At 26.3% G+C, this 21,416-nt stretch overlaps 1 protein-coding gene across 2 annotated transcripts; it reads right to left on the bottom strand.

Moving 5' to 3' along the window:
* Positions 1–1,976: 1,976 nt before the first annotated feature.
* LOC119679705 (acidic leucine-rich nuclear phosphoprotein 32 family member A) lies at positions 1,977–14,345 on the bottom strand. 2 transcript variants are annotated; one of them, XM_038092200.1, is made up of 9 exons: positions 13,962–14,345; positions 13,586–13,846; positions 4,151–4,314; positions 3,876–4,088; positions 3,658–3,734; positions 2,983–3,312; positions 2,808–2,866; positions 2,284–2,452; positions 1,977–2,220 (listed from the first exon to the last, which is right to left on the bottom strand). In XM_038092200.1, exons 2-9 carry the CDS (start codon positions 13,631–13,633, stop codon positions 2,177–2,179), a joined length of 1,104 nt encoding a protein of 367 aa, XP_037948128.1. In that variant the 5' UTR covers positions 13,634–13,846; positions 13,962–14,345; the 3' UTR covers positions 1,977–2,176. The 2 variants fall into 2 exon arrangements, with proteins under 2 accessions (XP_037948128.1, XP_037948127.1); XM_038092199.1 differs by lacking the exon at positions 2,983–3,312 and having other exon boundaries at positions 1,985–2,220; positions 2,808–2,917; positions 13,962–14,321.
* Positions 14,346–21,416: the final 7,071 nt, after the last annotated feature.

Here is a 21,416-nt window from a genome sequence, read left to right as displayed (position 1 = left end):
GACAACAATCTTCTACTTAGTTTTACTTGTTGTCCATGCTCCATAATTGTGATTGTTGGATTTAACATAGGTTCGGGTATAGAAATTTCATCGTCTCGACAGAGCATAGCTATAAATCAATAGGGCCCAAATTTCTGTGTTCATTAAGGCTAGAGTACCGATGGCCGACATAATGTGGAATAAAGCTACAGTTGAAACACATATTGGAGATTGACGTATATATGTGGGACAAGTAAATATTTAGCACTTGACTATGCATATTGGACAGTTGTTGCTCCAGCAGCAAGACGTCCCTGATAACTAGAAATACCAGGCGGAACCTGTTGAGAACCTTATTGTTAGACAACCGTAATATCATAGGGTTCTAAGAGCGACCGGGTCAACAACGTGGTTTTATCCATATTCAAAAATTCACTTTCAAACAAAGTTCGTTCAATCCAAAATACTAATGGTTAAGTTTTGATAAATTTGATTAAAAAATAAAGTAGATTCTACGGTCTACAATCTGGAATTCTTGTGCATACATCTGGATGTAGCTGTAGAAAGCTAGTCATCTGTATTAACCAAATGTTAATCGTTTGTGCAGCCGAAAAGTGTAAAAAAGAACAGGTTCCTACTGATATCATCTTTTCGGAGTGCTGAACAATACCTCGGTCGTTGTATTTGACCAGTGGATTTTTGCCGTAGTTCCGGCCGCCTGCGGTATGATATTATACAGATCGCTAGGCTTGCTTTGAAAGCCAGACAAGTTCGATTCTTTACCTTTCGCCAGTTACATATAATATAATGACTATACTAATAATGTGATTCTTCATAATGTTTAAAATCTAAATTATAAATTACAGAGTACAAATGTAATCCTTTGCAGCAGTTGAACCACGATATCCTTTCTTTACGAGCGCAAGAGTGATTTTAATATAATTGTATTCAATATTATTATTTAACAGCTTTGTAATTAAGTTTGTCCAATAAATGTTTTTAGTTTAAATTGTTAAACTAAATTTAAAAATTAATTTAATACTATTGTACTTAATTTGTTAAAGACAAAACTTGCCAGTTTTTCTAATCAAAAATCATTTTTAGCATGCCTTTAATTTCTATATCAAAATATCTATATTTTTTCGTCTACATTTAAACAAGATTTGTATAGATTTTTATATTATTTTTTTTTTATTTTTTCAATACTTAAATTATACATTCATAAATTTATCTGAAGTGTTAATTTTATTGTTTTGTGGAAGGTATTTTGCAAACGGTCTTACTATTTAAAGTATATAGGTTGTCATTAATTTTTAATAATTATTATGAGTAGAAAAAATGAATTAAATGAAAATCAATGCAGTTGATTACATTGTAATTAAAATATTGTTAAACAGCAGATTTAAAACTAAAAACATAAATATATTCATATACTTTCCTCAAATTGATAAGATATTTTTTTTTCTCGTACGTACGTACGGTATTTCATTGTAGAAACTACAAAGGAATGACTTAATTTAACATATGAATGAAGTATGTGAAATATTCACGAATAAAATATTTTATAAATTTTATCTCAACTTAATGTGGTAGAATTATTAAATATTTTAACGCTTATCTTGTCTACCTTAAACATAAATTAACACAACATTTAGCATTTTATGTTTTCTTTTACGCATTCATATTTATTTCTGTGGTTGTTTATTAAATTTACGTTAAACTTAAATTTAGCAGAGAAATAAATTAAAACAATTTTTTTAAATATTATTAAAATAGATTTTAAAGACCTTCCTGGATAGATAAAAAATCGAAAAATATGCGTCATAAAACACAATCCAGAAAAAGAACAATATTGATTATTTGAAATAATTGATAATGTAAATGCTTATACATTTATTATTGATTTTCTGCATCTTTTTTAATTCTTTTTTGTTGTAATATTTTGAAATATTTAAAATGTTCATTCTCATAAATATATATAGTTTTTTTTTTATATATTTAAAATTAAATGTTTACTACACATGTAATTGATTTTTGTTGTGGTTGCGTATTGAAATCGTCATTTTTCTTAGCTTACACAATAAATTTGATTTTGTTTCATTTTTTGTTATACTTTTGAAAAATTAAAATTAAGAAGTATATCATCAAAAATAAAAATTTTCCATGTAAAAAAAAGAGAAAAGAAGAATTAAAAAATTTAACCATCATGCTTCCTCTTCTTTCCTCGTGCCTGCGATTCTTCTGTAAGAAAATCATCAATTAGACTCAAATTATATTAGTAATTTTTTTTTTTTTTAAACTTACCAGTATCATTTGCGGAAGCCTTTTCCTCCACTACAGCAGGTTTACTTGCAGATTTATCAAGTTCACCATCTGCAAAAGCTTCATCATCCTCAATGTCATCATCATCCTCTTCTTCAACACCATCTTCATCCCACTCAGAATTATCTTCTTCTAGATCTTCATTGTACACCTTAAATAGAATAATTATTTTTTTAATAAATGTTTATTGTGATATAATATATAAATTATAAACTAATTAAAAATTAATACATTTATAATATTATTTATAAACACATACGCTTGTATTATATAGGAATTATATAGCAATATATTAAAGATATTAGCTTCTCTAATATATGATATTTTCTTAGATAAGTAGCCAAATCACAATCAATAACAATAACTCAATTCTCAATAGTGACTTAAGTCAGCAACTTTAATGCCTTAATCTATATTAAAGTCTGTTTTGAGACTAAAGTTACGAATGCTCTAAATGTAAGGGCTAACAAAAAATTTGATATATTTTCATTAACTGTTATACTTACTTCTGACAAAGAAACGTCGCTATCATCCTCTTCGTACGCATCTTCATCAGAACATGAGTCTTCACCATAATCTTCTAAATCTTCATCATCTTCAACGATGCCATCAGAATCTTGAAATAAAAAGCAGATAAAATTTATTGATTAGTTAATTGTTACATATTTACAAATTGCTTACTATTATTAATTCTAAAAACGATAGTGGCCAAGTTTAATATGGCATAAAACCAATAAAGTGTAAGTACATAGCTAAGAGAAAATCTATTCGTGGATGTTGTTTCCACTAAACTGGAAGACTGTTTACATTCATCTTCTTCGTTGGCTTTGGAGTTGGAATTATTTGCTTCCTTCAAATTTAATTCTTTTAAATATTCATCTAAATCATCTACTTCGTCAATATTTCTAGAAGCACAGTTTGATTCTTTTTTTGCTTTAACACGTTTTTCAAACTCCTCTAATTCATCCAAATCAAACTCTAAACCATTTAAACAAAATACATTTTGTTTATCTGAAATAATTGAATGAGGCAAACTTATTGAAAATTCGTGAATTTTCCAAGAATTAAACAAAGTACGATATGTGTTTTGTTGTGAATATTATTAAAGAAAAATGTGAGTAACTATGATTATGATATTAAAATCGTTATAATGAACCACCACACACTATATAATTTTAAGATATAATAATATATTTATCTTTTATGTGTATAACAATATACATAAATAGATCTTTCACGGCGCTCCAATACTTCCAACTTTTTTTAAATCATTTATATATATTATATTATATATAATAGACAAATTTATACGCTATCGATAATAATATATAATGTAATTATTATAAATTTTGTTACCTGATTCGTCATCAGAATTTCCATTGACTTCATCGTCATCATCCTCTGACTGAACTTCAACGTCATTACAATCAAACCTATAAAAAAAAAATAAAGTTTTATATATAGTTATTTTAAATGTTATAAATTATTTATTTCAATTAAGAATTTCTTGTCATATGACAAGAATTCTATTTCAAATATATATGACTTACAAATATATATGAATTATGACTTACCCATCTAAGTATTTGAGAGACGGCAACATTTCGAAAATCTTCTCACGGTAATTTTCAACCAGAGTTGCTTCATTGTTAAACAAATCCAACACAGCAAGATTTTTGAATTCTTGCAATGGCTTCAAGGCTTCCAGCTCCTTAATTTTATTTCCAGATAAATTAAGTGACTGCAACTTTGGACTTGATGCCAAGTAGTTAAGACCAGTTGATATTCTAAAAAAATAATATTAATATTATTAATGAATCACTTTTTATATTACATCTTTAAATATTACCTATTATCAGAAAGCTCCAACTTCTTTAGATTGGGTAAAACTGGAAAACCTTTTAATGTGGTGAGACCTACATTGATTAGGCTTAAGGTTTCAAGCGCGGTGAACTCTTCAGTAAAACCAACAATACTTGTTGCGCGACAATTATCTAAATTAAGTTCTGTGATCTAAAATAAAATAAAAAATTCTTATTAGTATGCTTTTTCTTAATATAATAAATTAATACAATAAATTTTTTTATTAAATGGGTTCGATAAATAAACCTGTCAATTTTCTCCAAGCAATAAATAGATTAATAAAGCAATTAATAGATTTTGTGTCTTGTTTATCGAGTTAGATTATATAAATATATACATAAATATGTATATAAATAAATATATTATAAATATATAAAGAAATAAATATATAAATAAATAAATAATTATATAAATAAATAAATAATTATATAAATAAATAAATAATTATATAAATAAATAAATAATTATATAAATAAATACATATATGTATATATTTATATCTAACCCTTTATTTATTAAATATTATTATATTTAAAATAGTACAATTTTGTGTATAGCGATGTAGTACAAATATGGTCATAATGAGCATTTTACAATATATGTAAATATTCTATTAATATTTGTAAATGTGGCAACATTGAAATTTTGAAGCGAAAAATGATAAATTCAAACGAAAGTAAAATTTAGTGGCTTTGTTTTTCAGCTTCAAAGTAAAGTGCGAAACAAAGATGAAACTAGTCGCTATTTAACAAGCGTTCATGACAGCCGCCGCCATATTGCGTTGCGTTGTAAGTGTGTGAACGCGAAACAATTTTTTATACAAAATGGTATATAAAAATCGATTATCAACGTATTAAATTTGAATGAAAATGTATGCAGATGTGAATAATATATGTACAAATTATTTATTAAACTCTTTAATGTCAATTTATATTATGATTTTTCAATAATTAAAAATGAATTTTTAGCAAATTTATGTAATACAAAAGTAATTAGAAACAGAAAGAATATGAGGAAAGAAAGGGGTTAAAAAAGGAATGAAATAGTGAAACATTCAGACATAGCGATAGACAAGAGAAATGTAAAACGCGCGTAAGAAACGAAACGATGTAAAACGAAACATTAGCGGTCAATAAAATGAAAAGGGAAAACGAAATAAATATATGCAACAGCAACAAGGGAAAACAACAAAAAAATATATGTTTACAGTTGTTGCTGTTTTATCGTTTTCTTTCATAAAAAAATTTTCGCTCTTGCCACACGATTCCTACTAAATACCGCACACTTTGTGGTAGATAAGTTATGATTTAATATTATTTATTATTTCTTTTTGGCATAAAAAAAAATTAGCTTTGCTATTTAAGTTAATTCACTATTTTTACATTCTCTGTGGCTGTTATCAATAATATTGCTAAGGTCACTAGGGTTTATATAGTCGTACAGTACAAATACTCCTCTTAATCGTTTCATAAAATTTTATTTTATTTTATTTTTTATTGCAAATTCGCCGGGTGTAGCAGGTTTAGGAGTGAAGCGTTAGCTTTATATGTTAACAGATCTCAATAAAATAGAATTAAATTAGTAAAAGATATGAATTTTCCATAAAAATATTTCATTGAGAAATATAAACAAAATTTGTGGGCTTTATATGAATAGAGAAATTATCCCCCATATTTAGGAACGCATATATAGTATATGGTTGGACATAAGTCAATGGGTTATATTTATATATTCAGTTCGATATGGTTTATTCTAATATTGGTATTGATATTCTTTTGATTGGAGAAATGAAGTGAATATCTTTAGTTTAAAATATTAAAAACTAATTTATTACACTTTATGACACCTTGCTTTATATAATGGAACGTAAAGTTAGTTTTTATTTTAGTAATTAAACAAATTATATTATTTTGAAGGATTCATATATATCCCTATAATAAACGTTTGTTCAATTTTAACTAATCCAGACTGCGATACCAAATCTTCAAAGAGTGATACAACAGGTGGTATCAATAAGGGATTTAATGAAAGCAAGGTCCACCGAGTCAGATTTATGAGGAGACCATTTAAAATATATTTAAATTCAATATATCGTAAAATAATATATATAAATTGCTTTATGTATTATATTATATATAAAATACTTTATATTTATATTGTATACATAATATGCTTTATATATATTATTATATAATATACTTTATATATATTATTATATAATATACTTTATATATATTATAATAAAATATACTATTATGTATATATTATAATATATAAAGTTGTTGTTGTTATATCCCGCAGGGATCTATAAAGCAGATACCATGAAAGGAATTGCTAAAAATGTATACATGGGTTAAGATATGGATAGGCAATCCTAGTGTGAGAGAGGAGGGGATTTGTTTAGAACTGACAATAGATTGGGTATGGGTGAGATTTAATCAAATTTAATAAATTTAACTTTCTGTTTGTTTTGGTTACCCATGTTGTTACGTTTCCATTGAAGCAGTCTACTGAATGTTCTTAATAAATGCCATTTTTCCTAAAAATTCTTCAATTTAAGATGCCAATATTTGTGGAGCTTGTAAGGGGGGAACAAATGAAATATTTCTCTTCATTTTTCTATTATTGCAATTGCATTTGACCATGTTTCACCACCTTTTTGCACAATGACAGACAGACAGACAGACGGTAACAAAGATTATAATTCGTTTTAGAGCATTTAATTGATGTTCAACATGATAAATTCATTGCAAGTTTTGTTTTAATATTCAAAAATAATACTTAAATGTATTTATTTTAAATCAATATAGTAAAAATCAAACACTTTTGGAATTGCGTTTAAAATTACTATACAATTAACAAAAATGGACACGCAGACGGACATAAGCTAAATAGATTTTTTTTATAGACTTAGGACTTATTAAAACTTATACAGAGATAAATCTAAAAAGTTTATGTCAATTACGCCTCATTCAGTTGAACCCAGCCTAGCTTCAATAGCTTTACCATCTCTTTCTATGCTACTACCTTTTACCAATTAAGTCTTTTTTTTATTGTCCTAAACTGTTGGACCTTGGTTTGGTTCAACTTTCTCACACAGGATAGCTTCAACATTCTTATACAGAATAGCTTCGATATTACCTCCCATGTTAGCTTGAATATGCCCAACCAGATTAGCTTAACATTCATAGCCATATTAGTTTCAACATTACCATCATTAGTCTTTTTCTTTATTTTCTGCTTTTATCTCTCCTCTTTACCAATTGTTTCCTATTACGCAGGTTTCGTCATATTTACGTTTGTTTCCTCTAGGTCGAGAATGTGTATATAAATCTGCAATCACTTGTTTCGACTAAAACGGAACTTGCTTAGCATTACGGTATTGATCACTGCGTACTAGAAACACATACTATGAAACTGGCTCTATCTTATAATAACACTTATCGTGTTAGTGACTCTGAAGTAGAAGTAGGAAACTATGCTCCATCTAATTTGTCAGTATTTAACATTTGTTAAGAGAAGATTTTGTCTTTGAGGGCATCACCTTTGCTTACCGGCCAAAGAGTTGTCATCCTGCAAAATTAAGGACTTGACTTGTGATATTGGTTCTCTTTTAACTGAATGCGGGGGTCTGCGTATGAATAATGCTTTTAATCTATGTCATTACTTAAACTCAAGTGGGGTTTGGTGTATAAGGCCACCACTCCAACCTTAACGAACCTAATCAACACACACCATTATAAACATTAATTAATCCTATTAATTGTTTTTTTTAACTAATTTATTTTTAATATTATTTGAAATATTGTCACTTTTAAAGTTTCATATGAAAATCGTTAAAGAAACAAATTGTAGTGGTTTTTTAATTGCTAAGGCAGCAGCAGCCGCAGCAGACAGCAGTAAGGAAGGGTCAGGGGGTCTGTTGTACATTTCATTTATGTTGAATTTGCCATAGCTACTTTATGTGGAATATTTTGTGTCATAGCAAAGGATGGCGCAAAGGATAAAACAAGACGGTATTACCCGATACTACATTCTTTTATCGCAACAACGGCTCTGTGCACCACGCAGGTAGGCAGGCAGGCACTCACCAAAGGCAACATACTCGCATATATTGTGGCAATGCCATTACATTTCATAAGAGTAGTATGGATAATAATTTTAAAATTTTTCCTTTACTTGCTACTTGGCACTTTCCTCTCTCATCGACGACGACATCGATACATGCATAAATACATTAAATGAATGCAGGCAGGCGGCAGCACATCTGCATGTGTTGTTAATTTGACGAGTGCAAATAAATGCAAGTGTATGCAGTAAAAGGTTTATGCGTTATAGATACTTTTAGTAGAGCAAAACTCGAAGCATTTCTGCGCTACTTTAGGCACAGCACATCATTAGAAAGAATAATTGCAATTATGCAGAATCTTTATTAGGTAGATACATACAGACACCCAACCAAGTATTTTGTTTTGGTTCAAAATGATTAAGAGTTTGAAATAATATTTGGCTAGCAAAGACTGAGGCAGAGACAGAGGCAGATGACAATAGAGTTTATTTGAAATCATTTCAATGAGTTTTGTAAATAAATAATTTGGAAGGTGAATTGCAAGCTGTGCTAAATATTCAACCACAAATTCATCTCAGATAAATAAAACGAATTCGGATTAAAAATATTTCTGCTAATGTATCGCGCTTTAATGATTTTATTTTTATTTTATTTTGACCGACCATAGCTTAATATGCGCAAATTGTTGTTGTTTTGTTATACACACTGACCATGAAAAACCAACAATTCGTCTGGTTGTTGAGCAGAAACGCGTTTATTTTCATATTTCATTGCAGACCCGAAAAAGACCGAATTTTATAGAAAAACAAGTAAATTTTTAATCGCTTTGTGTGAATTTGTTTATTTCAGAATAACAAAATATCAGAACCACAGAATAACAAAACTTTATGCTATTAACAACTTTACAACATTTATGCTGAAATAAAACAAAAATTAAAATGTGATTAAAAGTTTAGTAGATTTTTAGCGAAGCTTTATTCGCACACTACAGAAAGCAGGGATGAGGAATGGAAGTCTATAAGAAAACAATTTATGGGTGGTTGACTAAAAACTTGATGCATAAGTTATGCTTCTTTAGATGCTTTATATGATATATAAACACAATATCTGTGCTGAAGTGTTTCAAATTAGGTTATACTAATGTTTGAGGCAGACACTAGATTCGAGGCATAGCAAAAGCTCTCCTTCCATCCCTAAATGAATCATAAGCCTCTTTTTATACATAAGTATATTCATTACTATTGCATTGTGATGAGTGTGTGAAATAAGATAAAAAAATATTTTTGAAATTCCAGAAATTATCTGAAAACCGATTTTCTGCAATAAATTTCTGTTTATGTACCTAGCGAAAAAGCTTACTTCAAATCTAACAGAATATGACTTAAAAAAAATCTGTCCTAATTCATTCCAAAAAGCCAAATGTCTTAGGCAATGAAAATATTTCTGAACACCATCGTTGATTGAGTCGTCCGGCGATAACAGTGAACCACTATGGTTAGTGTTACCTTCATTTATGATTCTAATAGAACAAATTCTACAATAACTTCTAATATATAATTACAACAGAAGAAATTTAGTATAACTAATGATAAATGATTTTTTTTCTTCTGTAATTCATGTTGTTCCACTGTCTTTACAAAAGCTGATATTCCAAACAAAGTTATGACAAACTGTCACAGAATTTATGTTATGAATTCAATTATTTTAATTTAAATTTCAATAACACTAAAGTGGAATTAATATCGGTAATCGAGTAATATATACAAAGTTTCACAGTGTCTACAACATTCCTGACAGTGTACATTTAGAATATGTTTACTATCTCGAGTAAGAACATCGGTGGTAAGCGCGTAATATATATATGTAGACACTTTGCAAAATGACAATAACATTCGAAACAATCTATAGATAATCTATAAAATCGAAACAGTGCTTAAACTTAAATTTCAACATATATTTTGTAATTTCTTATATTTAAAAAACTTATATTAGCTTTATTAAGATGTTTGCAAAGCATTGAAAGACAGATATCAATGAAACTCTCTATATACCCTAATACATAAAATGACTTGATTTAGAGATCATAATTTAGCTATACAGTGAGATCAACCTCAAAAAAGAAATAAATCTAACCTATAGGTACCGCCCCTTTGTATTAATGTGCACTAGTTTCTTGAGATAACAACAGGGCCCTGTTCTAAGTGTCGTCCACCCCTTCTCTTAGTCAAATATTTTGAATAATTTGTGAGATTATTAACTGAACTGATAAAAATTTTTGAACGAAGATTTGATACAGATCAATACTAAACAATCTGCCTGTTTTAAGACTTTACTAGTTCTTGAAAAACTCAGCAAGTAAAATAACGAAAAGGGATTACATTTATATGACAAGGATCGGAGGAAAAGTAAAAAAGATGGTTTATGGAAATTAGAGCAGTGTATAATTAGTACATGGATTCAATTTTAAATCTATCGAAGTTCCGCCTTTATGTCACCTTCTGAACGATAATATCAATTTCAATAAAGATATTAGCTACTACAAAAGAAGGTTTGTGGTTGATAAAAATATTTTACATTATAGAAAAGTTATAATAATATATTGTATATAATATTATATACAATATGCATAATATAAGTTGTAACTTAACGTCAATTATGACGGAAGTGACTATATTATTTAATAGAAACTATTTTTTAATAATTCGAAACTAGAGAGATACTCGAAACTCAGATATATAATATGATATGATATGATAATATGTTTTTCTTAGAACTGTTACTCTTATCAATTACGAAAAAATTATAATAACAAGAGAACCATTGTCTATCAAAAATAACATCTGTTTAGTAGTCTAAATCTAGCATTATTCTAGCTTTTCATTATATTTATGGTTTGCATTAACTAGAAATCATAATAAAATAACTAAATTGTTAATGTTGTTTTTTGTTAAGGATAAAATAAATAATCTGTTCTTGACTAATCGAATTACAGTGTTAAATCCCACTTGTTAAACAAATAGTAATACTTGTCAGTACTTAAAAAGTTCATATTATGTTTCAAATAAATATTAATATAAAATATAATTTTGTCTTTAATCTGTCAATTAAAACTTATAATTTGAAAAACAAGAAGCAATTCTATCTATAAATATTTTATTCTACCTTTATTCTATACTTTATTATTCTATCTTTCCTTTTTACCTAGAACTGGTGGGGAGTTCCTTATGCAAAGTACTCCAGATATTAATTTTAGTGTACAAACAATTATGTAAATATTTTTTTAATATAAATATATATATATATATATATATATTTTATATATAATTTTAATTTATATATAAATAATAATAATAATTTAAAGCATAAAATTTAATTTTAACTTCTGATACTTAAACTATTTCTTTATGGTATTTTATAATATTAAAAACCACAAAATAAATCGGATTTTAAAATTTAAGGATTTAATTCTATATATCTTATATTAAAAATGGTCATTTAGGACAGGTAGCAAATGTTATTTTAACATTCTATTTCAAGTTGTAGTACTTTAGCTATTTCTTTATACTATCTTTTGTTATTAAAATCCATTTAGAGCAGGTAGTGTATTTAATGACTCGAATTTTTGACAAACAGTACTTAGAAAAAAGATTCAAAACAAATATATGAGCTACTATTATTTGTTGGTATATATAATAAAACTACTAGTAAAGCAATAATTTTATATTATATGATATTAATTCTATATAGTTTTAAAAGTTTGAACTCCTGACATTTCTGATACATCTAATTATATTTAGCGGAACTAATCTGAAATTCCTTCATTTACAAATTGAAGTTTAATGTTAATTTCTATGAAGTTATCATGATTAAATAAAAACAATAAGTAGCTCCTGATATATCTACACTGACTACGTTTTGACAAGATTTTGGTATATGCTCTCAATATTTCATTAAAATATATATTTTAAAAAATTTGAAAATTACACGCCTTTGTATTTAAACACATAAATTTGGCCAAAGTCTATCTCTACTATAGATGCCGATATGATATGAATATGAATTAATATTCACAATATAAAAGTATTGCTTTCAGTAGTTGTATATCTTCCATATCTACTGTGGACCAGTTAAGTGCAGATCATGACTCCAGCGTGCTACTACAACAATATATCAAAAGTTTTAGAAATTTTAATTGTGCTTTATAAAAAATTTAATAATTGACCAATTTTGGCAAATATAAAATGCAAATTAATATATTTTAAACTTAAAAATTTGAATACTAAGAGTACTCCACTAAAATAAACTGATAGATCCAACTTTAAACTTGAAGATCAATAGTTTTGGTACCAGTACCAGTCTTTTCTCTTCACTAACTGTTCAGAAGCTTATAAATAAATGTGTCTTGGATTTTGCATATCTTTAAGTAACAGAAAATGAGACCTGAAGTATATATTCTGGTCCACTTCTCTCAGTGGAGCATAGGGCTTCAACCTGTGCTCAGGATAAATTTTATTATGAAATAGCCATTATTTCACAATGCGTCGACTATAGATACTTGCAATATGTTTTTTTTTTTGAAAGTTAATTCTCTATAGTATTCTAAAGAAGCTAAAATATATTCTTTATATGCGAATTATTATTATTTATGAAAATTTTTTAAGAAATGGAATTCTTTACAGTTTACGCCCGTTTTTAGTATCTCAAAACAGTAACAAGTTGCATAATGAGTGATATACAATGAAATGTTTCCATGACTGGTTCATCATATATGCACATTTATATATATTTATATATATAGATATTTGTAATACGTTTAAACTTCTTGAAAAGCCACTAATTATGTGGAAATTAAGTTCTTTATTGCACATGTTCAACGCACAAACGAATTTTTACAGCCCCGGCAAATGGCGTACTTTTTGTTTGAATTGTAAACTGAAGCCAAGCAGCCATCATTTTATATTCTGAATGGAAGTGAATAGATATAAATCTTATATCACATAAATTTTAAATGAATTTATATTAATTTGCATATTCACTGCAATAATAATTTATTATATTCGACTAAGTTTTTGCACAGCATTGAAGTGGCAACCCTTACATAAAAAAGCAGAGTACACATTGATGGCGATCAATTTTATGCGACAGATTAATTTAGCTTATGTGTGTGCGTGTGTGTGTATGTGTGAACGTGCGTTTTCAATGTGAAGTTCCTCATGATTACTTATACACAAAATTCAGAATGAAAATTATATTCGATTAAAATTAAGCTTTACACATAATACAGCTATGCAATACGTTTTTTCAAAATTAATTCATAATTTTTTTGTTATTAAAAGTTAGCACTACACTTACCTGGTTTGCTTTCTTGCCGCGTTTCTCTAAATGAATTCTCTTTTCCATTTTAATTGTTTTTAATATGTAATTTTGACCAACGTTGGCTGTTAATATCTGATATCTCGAATTTAATTCGCACTTTAAGTTTCTAAAGCAACCGGCTGTGACTTTGGTAAATCCTTAATTATGTCGGCACTTTTTCACAAAAATTAAACAGTTGGCGTTGAATTCTGTTGCAACGTGTGAAATAATTCAAGATTTACGTCTGATGCGTATTCTCTTTTGTTTTGTACACAAATTCGTAGCAGCGATAAAGTTGTTTGGTTATAGAAAAAATTTTTAATTAATACACTTTTTTAAAAAATTGATTTTAAAAATTTTTTATATGGCTTACCTTAACTATTTATAATAAAATCTGTGCACTCAACGATTTAAACTCGTCTTCTGCGCGTTTTGGCGGATATTTTTTTCTAACTTAACTTCACAAAATACTTCGCAAAAATTTTCGCTTGTTCCAAACTGTTCAAATTCTTGTAATGAAATAAAATCTCTCTGCGTGTTAAACGTTTCGTTTGGCTTTCTTTCTTCACTTTACTTGTTTCACACTTTCCGTTTTGGAATTCGTTTTGTTTTATTCGCTGTTTCCTTTTGTCAACTACCGCCAATTTTTTTCCTTCAGCTCTTTTTATTGCTCACAAGTATCGGCTTGTGTTTCAAACATATCATATCCATCTCTTTTTTATTTATCAATCTCTACCTGTTAACGATTTGGAAGTGAAATACATTCGCAACTACTTGTGCTGCTTTAATTTGAATAAATCGAGTGTAGTGTACGTTCAGTGGAAGATATTTAGACAGAAATTTTAAATTATACAGAAATAATCTAAATATAACTGAAAACTGCTCAAGCTCATTGCAAAAATTGACATATAAATTGATATTTTTAATGTGAATTACATATTATATACACTAAATATGAGTTATATATAAAATGCTAAAACAGACTTGAAATTAAAATTAATTATTATTAGATTTTTTGGGTTTAAGTTCAAATTTTTAATAAAAACAACTGAGTTCAATTATTTCTATTTGTTAAATATATATATTAAAAATATAAAATATAATTAATATTATGTTTATGTATATAATAAAAATATAAGTTTTTTTGTTATTACGTGGCTTAGATCATTTATTTAACACACAAAATTATAAAAAATTACACTTATTAATTTTTGTTGTATATTTGAATTATATTTTTAACAAAAATGCAAATGCTTTTTATAAAAACTAATATATAATTATGGAGGCCCTATGCCCCACAAGAACATAAAGGAATTAAGAAGAAGAAAATATTAAAATTAATTAAATTATTTAATACAAATTTTAATATGATTTTTTATAATATTATGTGTTAAGTAAACGTCTTAAGCTCGGTAATAATCAGAAAACTTATTATGAGTCAAGTTAAAACTAAGAATAAAGCCATATATCATCTCTAAACTGAATATAATCTTTTTATATGAATTCTCGAAAAAATCTAAACTGGTAAAATTAATGCTATAATAATAACGGATTAAATAAAAAATCAAAAGATAATAATTTATAAAATAAACACATATAAAATATGATTTGAAAAAAGCTTATAAATCTATGTTAAAAATAATAAATTATTATTATTATTAATAAATTATAAAAATATTAAGAGTTATTTTATAATAAAATTTTAACAAATTAAAGTTAATAGTGCTAATTGCTAGTTAACAGCGAAGAGTACTTCTCATAGATTTAATAAAATTTACAAAAAGGTATGAATTAAAACAAAATTTAAAAAATTAATATTTATAAAAGAATATAAAAAATATGAGTACTCAAAGACTAATTGGTATAAAAATTATTATATATGGTTAAAAAAGAAGATACATATTTTATATCAATAAGCATTTGAGTAATAAATAATAACATAAAGAATTATATCTTGAATATTTATATATTTTATATATAAAATACTTTATTAGAAGTTCAACAAAAATCCTTAATTAATTAATATTAATATATTATTAATAATATATTAATGTTAGGGGTTATTTAAAAATTTTAATAAACTAAAGCTGCTAGAAAAATTATTATAATGTAAAATATGCAAATAAATAAAAACAATTCCATAATTAATATATAATACTAGTACTGGTAGTCAGACTACCGCATACGGGGTGGTATGGGTGGAAAGAAACATTGTTGTGATTAAATAATTGAGAAATTTTACTTTTGTATTTTTCAGATTTGCATATTGTTTTTTCTAAAACCTCTTAAAGAAACTGAGGAGGAAATAAAAAAATAATTAGTCTAATAAATTTCAGCTCAATATTTAATACATTAACTGAAATAAAGGGTCATTACATTAAAATCTCATATCAGTTCTCAATTTCTGTTTCAAGGTTCCTGTACATACACGCGCCCACACCTCTCTTATAACATCATAACATTAAGAGATGGTTAATTACTTTATGAGCACTCTTTGTTATCCAAACTTTTGTTCGAGGCATTAATCCTTGAATAAGCCTATAGACTTATTCAAGGATAGACTTATTAAGCCTATAAATAGAAGCTACAAAATCAGCAAAAACTCTTTACGGTTTTCATTTAAAAAGGTCAATTTTTAGAAATTTCTAATATTGTTTTCTTTTCACTTTTATAATTGCTTCTTTAGTTACCCATAATTACATCAGATTTGTTTTTATATTTTGTATGTGGCTGATATGCTCTTTAATAAGTTCTATTATCACCTCTCTTACCAAATCTTCAACATTATTTAACAGAATATAATAAAAAGTCAAATATTGTAAACATTGTGTTGTTGCTACGACATTCATTGTATTTCCTTTATTATCATTATATATTATTTAACCTCTCTGATATTCTGTTGAATATCTCTGATTACTTGTTGCTACCTGCAGTTTCGTTAATACATCTGTTGTTCTTTCTAATATCGAAAAAAATTATATATAATAGTAATAATAAGAAAGAACAGCCAGGTAGCAACTATACACATAATAATATATAAAATAATAATAAAAAGAGAACAGTTAGGTAGCAACAAAGTTCATTCTGAGATTTCGAGAACACAAAATTTAATACATATATATTATGAATACTTAACTAACTGTATATAATTATATATATATAATTAAGTGTATATAAATAATTTTAATCGGCGATAAGATCATTAGCTTGTTTAAGAACCTTTAATTATAACTCACACAAATTTTTTCTTAAAATTTCTTTTTATTATATTTTCTTATATGTATTTCTTCTATTTTTTCTTATATAATTCTTATATATTATCTATACATTTACAGATGATTTTTGTTAGAATAATTTCGTATATAAATATAGGTGTAATTTTCGTGTCATAGAAAAGAAGAAGGCCAAATAGTTAGATCTTTTCCTTGTTTCTTTTTATCGCGTTATAATACTTATATATGTTAGGTTATACCAGCGATCCCAAGGGTTCAATTTACGCCAATAAACACATTTTATTACTGTATATAGATAAATTCAGAGGTTTAGAACCACTTTGAACCTTTGGCAAAGCTTATAATGCTATTCAAGGCGAGGTCTCGCAGTTGACTCAGATCCTAAAAAAAATAAAGCTCCTTTTGAACTGACAGTTTATGCCAGATTTTTATCATTTTCTATAAAGTACGTTTCTATCATATATACCCACTAAATGATGAATGTTGCTGACGTTGTATTGACGTTTTATATATTCAATTGTCTTTCAATGGTTATTTGTACATTTTTACTATCCTGCTGCAACAGGACATATTTTCTTTATTCAGATATGTACCAAGCGTATAGTAGATCTTATTCCTGAAAACAATTCGATCAGCACCATTTTTATAATAGGTTTTAATAACTTTTACATCATCAGAGATTGTAAAAGGATCAATATTCTAAAATGATAAAGCTTAAACTAAATAAATGATGCTTTCCATTATAATTTTTTTGTCTTATGTTATTACTAAAACAGCGCTTCCAAATCAAGATTGCGAACTAGATCCATTAAATTCCATTAAAAGATTTATAAACGTTTGTAACGATTTATTTCTATTATTTGGGCTTTCTATAATGACATACCTCCTGTACTTAGTGACGAGTGAAATCAAGATTGGGAACTAGAAAACTATATGCTTGTAACGATTTATTTCCATTATTTGGGTTTTCTATAATGACATACCTCCTGTACTTAGTGATGAGTGACATTAGTATTTTCACAAAGTAATTGGTATATCTTTTTAATTTTATTATTAGCACTTTTGTCAGAGATATATATATATAGTATATACTTATGGTAGAATAGACATAAGCAGAATGTACAGATTACAGTATGCACAAATGTTAGCAGAATGTTATCTAGCAGCAAGTAGCAGTATGTTATTTAGTAGCGATTAAAAGAATGCTATTAGTGAAATATTATTTCTGTTAGCTTGGAGTAATTGCTCTAATAGTACTTCAAAAATATAAGGTTAAAGAAATATTTGTCTTCATGAGTAAATTATTTAAATATACTGATTCTTAATTTATGCAATGATTATATATTAATTATATGAATTCCTTCTCAACAAAAAAAGAACGCATTACATTTGTGGAACAAAAACAATCACAATCTCAAATAACATAATTTAAAATAAAATAAATAAAACTCAAGCTTTTTTTTTTTAAACATTTATAAATCATTTCTGATACTACACCGATGACATCTTTATTAGTTTAATTTTCACATTTATTTTAACACTTATGTTTATTTTTGATTTATTTGTTTACACTTTAATGACAATGTCCTGCAAGTTTTGATTTAATATTGTTTTATATTTACTTTATTTAATTAACAACATATAACATTAATATTCGAGTGATTTCATACAGCAAATACACATTTTACAGTATTTAATTTTATTTTTTATAATTTAATTTTCTGATTTTTCATTTTTTACTTTTCAGTTTCAATTTTGATAACTTAACTTAAGTAATTATTGAATCAATTGATTTTTTAATCACACTAATTAATTATTACATAGTATGTGTCCTTGTAATAGTTAACGTTTACGATATTCAATTTTTAGCATCGTTCACAATGAATTTTATAATTTTCTTTGTTTAATTTCCTTTTAATTGAATTATTTTTTTTTTATCAATTTTAATTACATTTAATTTTTCATTTATTTCGATATATCAAATTTCTTTGTGTTCTTAATTAATTACTTTTTTTGCTCACAAATACTTTTCCATTTTCTGTTATTCTCTGTTATTTTCTGTTATTGATTTAGTTTTAATTTATTAACAAATATCAGTTTCGTTTAGCTTTTGTTTAAAATTAACAACATAATTTAGCCAACATAAGTATTTGTATGAACAAATAATGTTACAAGTCGTTATTGAATTACTTAATTAATTAATTAATTACTTCACAGTTATAAATTTCAAATAAATAAGCCTAATAGTAATCAAACTTAAATTACATCACTTCACGCCGAGCTTATCTTTAACTACCTAACATATACTTAATTTATTCATTGCATTTAATTAAACAATTAATTACTTTAACAATTCATTTTTGTTTTTGTTTACATAGTCGACATTATTTCTTCTTGCTCGTATTATCTAAGTTTTATTTGCCTATATTATTATTAATAATTTCTTTATTCAATGGAATTCCTTTGACTAATTTGTAAATATAAAGCTTTTAATTAACGATAACGCAATTCTTCAATCAAATCAGTTTCTTAAATTTTCTAATTTTTTACCTTTAATTGTCTGGAAATTTTGAATTTAGTTTTGAATCTCGATTGATTCTTCTTCTTTTCTTTTGTGTTTATAAATATACAACAATATTTTCATAATTCAATTATTTTCGTAGTGTCAATAGGCACAAACGTAAGCAATTTCACAACTTTTTATTAAATTTTTTAATAATTAGGTTTTCATTTTTTAAAATCATTTTTAATTAATTTAAATAAAGCAATAGTTGTTTGGTTAAACCAAAGATAACTAATCATCATATAGATATCTAAATTCTATATAAAATTTACTCAGAACTTTTAAAAAGCTTCTTTTTGCATAAAAGAGCTTTCTCTCACATATGTCAATCGAGAGAATGTGTCGAAATATGAATATTCAAAAAAAGTTTTTTGTTTAATAGACAGATAAAAATAAGAGAATATTCTCTTTTATAAAAGCTGTACTTAAAAAAATGTTCTCAAAATATTTGTCTGTTCAAGGATTGGACAGTTTTAGACAAAAAAAATATGTTATTATTATTTGAAAATCTATTTGATTTAGTCGTCTTTGGCTACCGATGAACTCAATGCAAAAATTAAAATCAATTACGACAGACAGGAAGAAAATGAAAGAATATATTTAGACCATAAGCCGGGTACTCAGCAATCTGCTCGTGTTATGTTTAGTAGAAGAAAACGACAGCATTAATCATCTTTTCTGGTAAAGATCATGTCCAAAAATTTTGTATAAGTTTAAATATTTATATGTTTCAGTTATCTTTGCATAAAATATAAATACATTGCAAAAAATAATATAAATAATTATATATAAGAACAAAAGGAAGGGAATATATAGACCATAAGCTAGGTATTCAGCAATCTGCTAGTGCTATGTTTAGTACATAGAGACGACAGTGTTAATCATTTTTTCTGTTACGAATCATGCAGAATTGTTGTTTAAGTTTAAATATTTATATGACAATGTGTTTCTAGTACATAAATTTAACATATATAGTCATATATGCGAACAGAAGAAAGGGAATATATTGATCATAAGTCGGGTACTCAGGAATTTGGAATTGGTGTGGTTCAGTAAGTGTTAACTACCCTCTATGTTATAGAATATTTCGGAAGATACCGAGATGCACCACGACTCTTTTGGTTTATTGTGCTCATCTCAATTTTCTTGATCGATCCTTTTCTTGATTGATCGTCTTATTTAGTTTCATATGTTTTATTAAAAGGACATGTCTGATACCAAGATAGATATTTTCTTTATTACTAAGTATTATAAGTGAAGTGAAAGTACAAATCTGGTTATAAGAGAATTAATGCCATAAAAGAGAGAGGTACAAATAATAAGTATAAGGACTTTAACACTAGTAGAAGCAGTTCATAAATATTGAAGAATTCACAAAGTTTAGCTGGGAAGAAATAAGAAATGATTGTATGAAATGCCATATTCTTTCAGTAGAACATGTGGACTGTGCCAATAAATGTGGCTTAACAATGAATAAGAAGATTAAGGAAGTTGAGATATCCACTTTAAGTTAACGATTCTAAATTTTAAACAATTTGATCTGGCACATAAAAACTCAACGGTATTTAAACTGTTATTCAATGGGAAAAGCGTAACATGTGTGTTGTTGATTATAAAAATGACAACTGAATAATAACACCAATTTTATTTTTATATTACTTTCCATTACTGTAGTACTTGCATACCAGATAGATCTATCTGACATAGAATGCACTTACTCTCTAACAACAATATCTTCCATCTTCTGTCTCAGCCATTCTTTTAAACAAAAAATATTTAACAATAATAAATATTACTTAAAATAATTTAATACATATTATAATAATTATTATTTTATGTATATCGTATTTCTCTATCTATGTCAATACATAAATTATAGAAAATCTAATAAGTTAAATATTTTATTATAAGCATAACAATTAACTGAAATTTTGTTTTGTTAATACAAAATTTTAAAAGATTTTTCATTTATCAATTAAAATTTATAACAATTTTATTTTTTAATCATTGCAGATTTTATATGAAAATCATA

This window comes from Teleopsis dalmanni, chromosome 2 (assembly GCF_002237135.1).
Source record: "Teleopsis dalmanni isolate 2A chromosome 2, ASM223713v2, whole genome shotgun sequence".
NCBI classification, from domain to species: domain Eukaryota; kingdom Metazoa; phylum Arthropoda; class Insecta; order Diptera; family Diopsidae; genus Teleopsis; species Teleopsis dalmanni.
The sequence above is the reverse complement of the archived record's forward strand: the minus strand, read 5'-3'. Positions and strand labels throughout refer to the sequence as shown.

What these genes read in the sequence shown, in the direction of transcription:
- LOC119679705 (XM_038092200.1), bottom strand. Translation starts at nt 13,633, where the DNA reads ATGGAAAAGAGAATTCATTTAGAGAAACGCGGCAAGAAAGCAAACCAG. An exon ending in TCTCTCAAATACTTAGATGG is followed by an intron (nt 3,735 to 3,875) that starts GTAAGTCATAAT and finishes TTTTTTTTATAG; the next exon opens with GTTTGATTGTAATGACGTTG. An exon ending in GCGACGTTTCTTTGTCAGAA is followed by an intron (nt 2,453 to 2,807) that starts GTAAGTATAACA and finishes ATTCTATTTAAG; the next exon opens with GTGTACAATGAAGATCTAGA.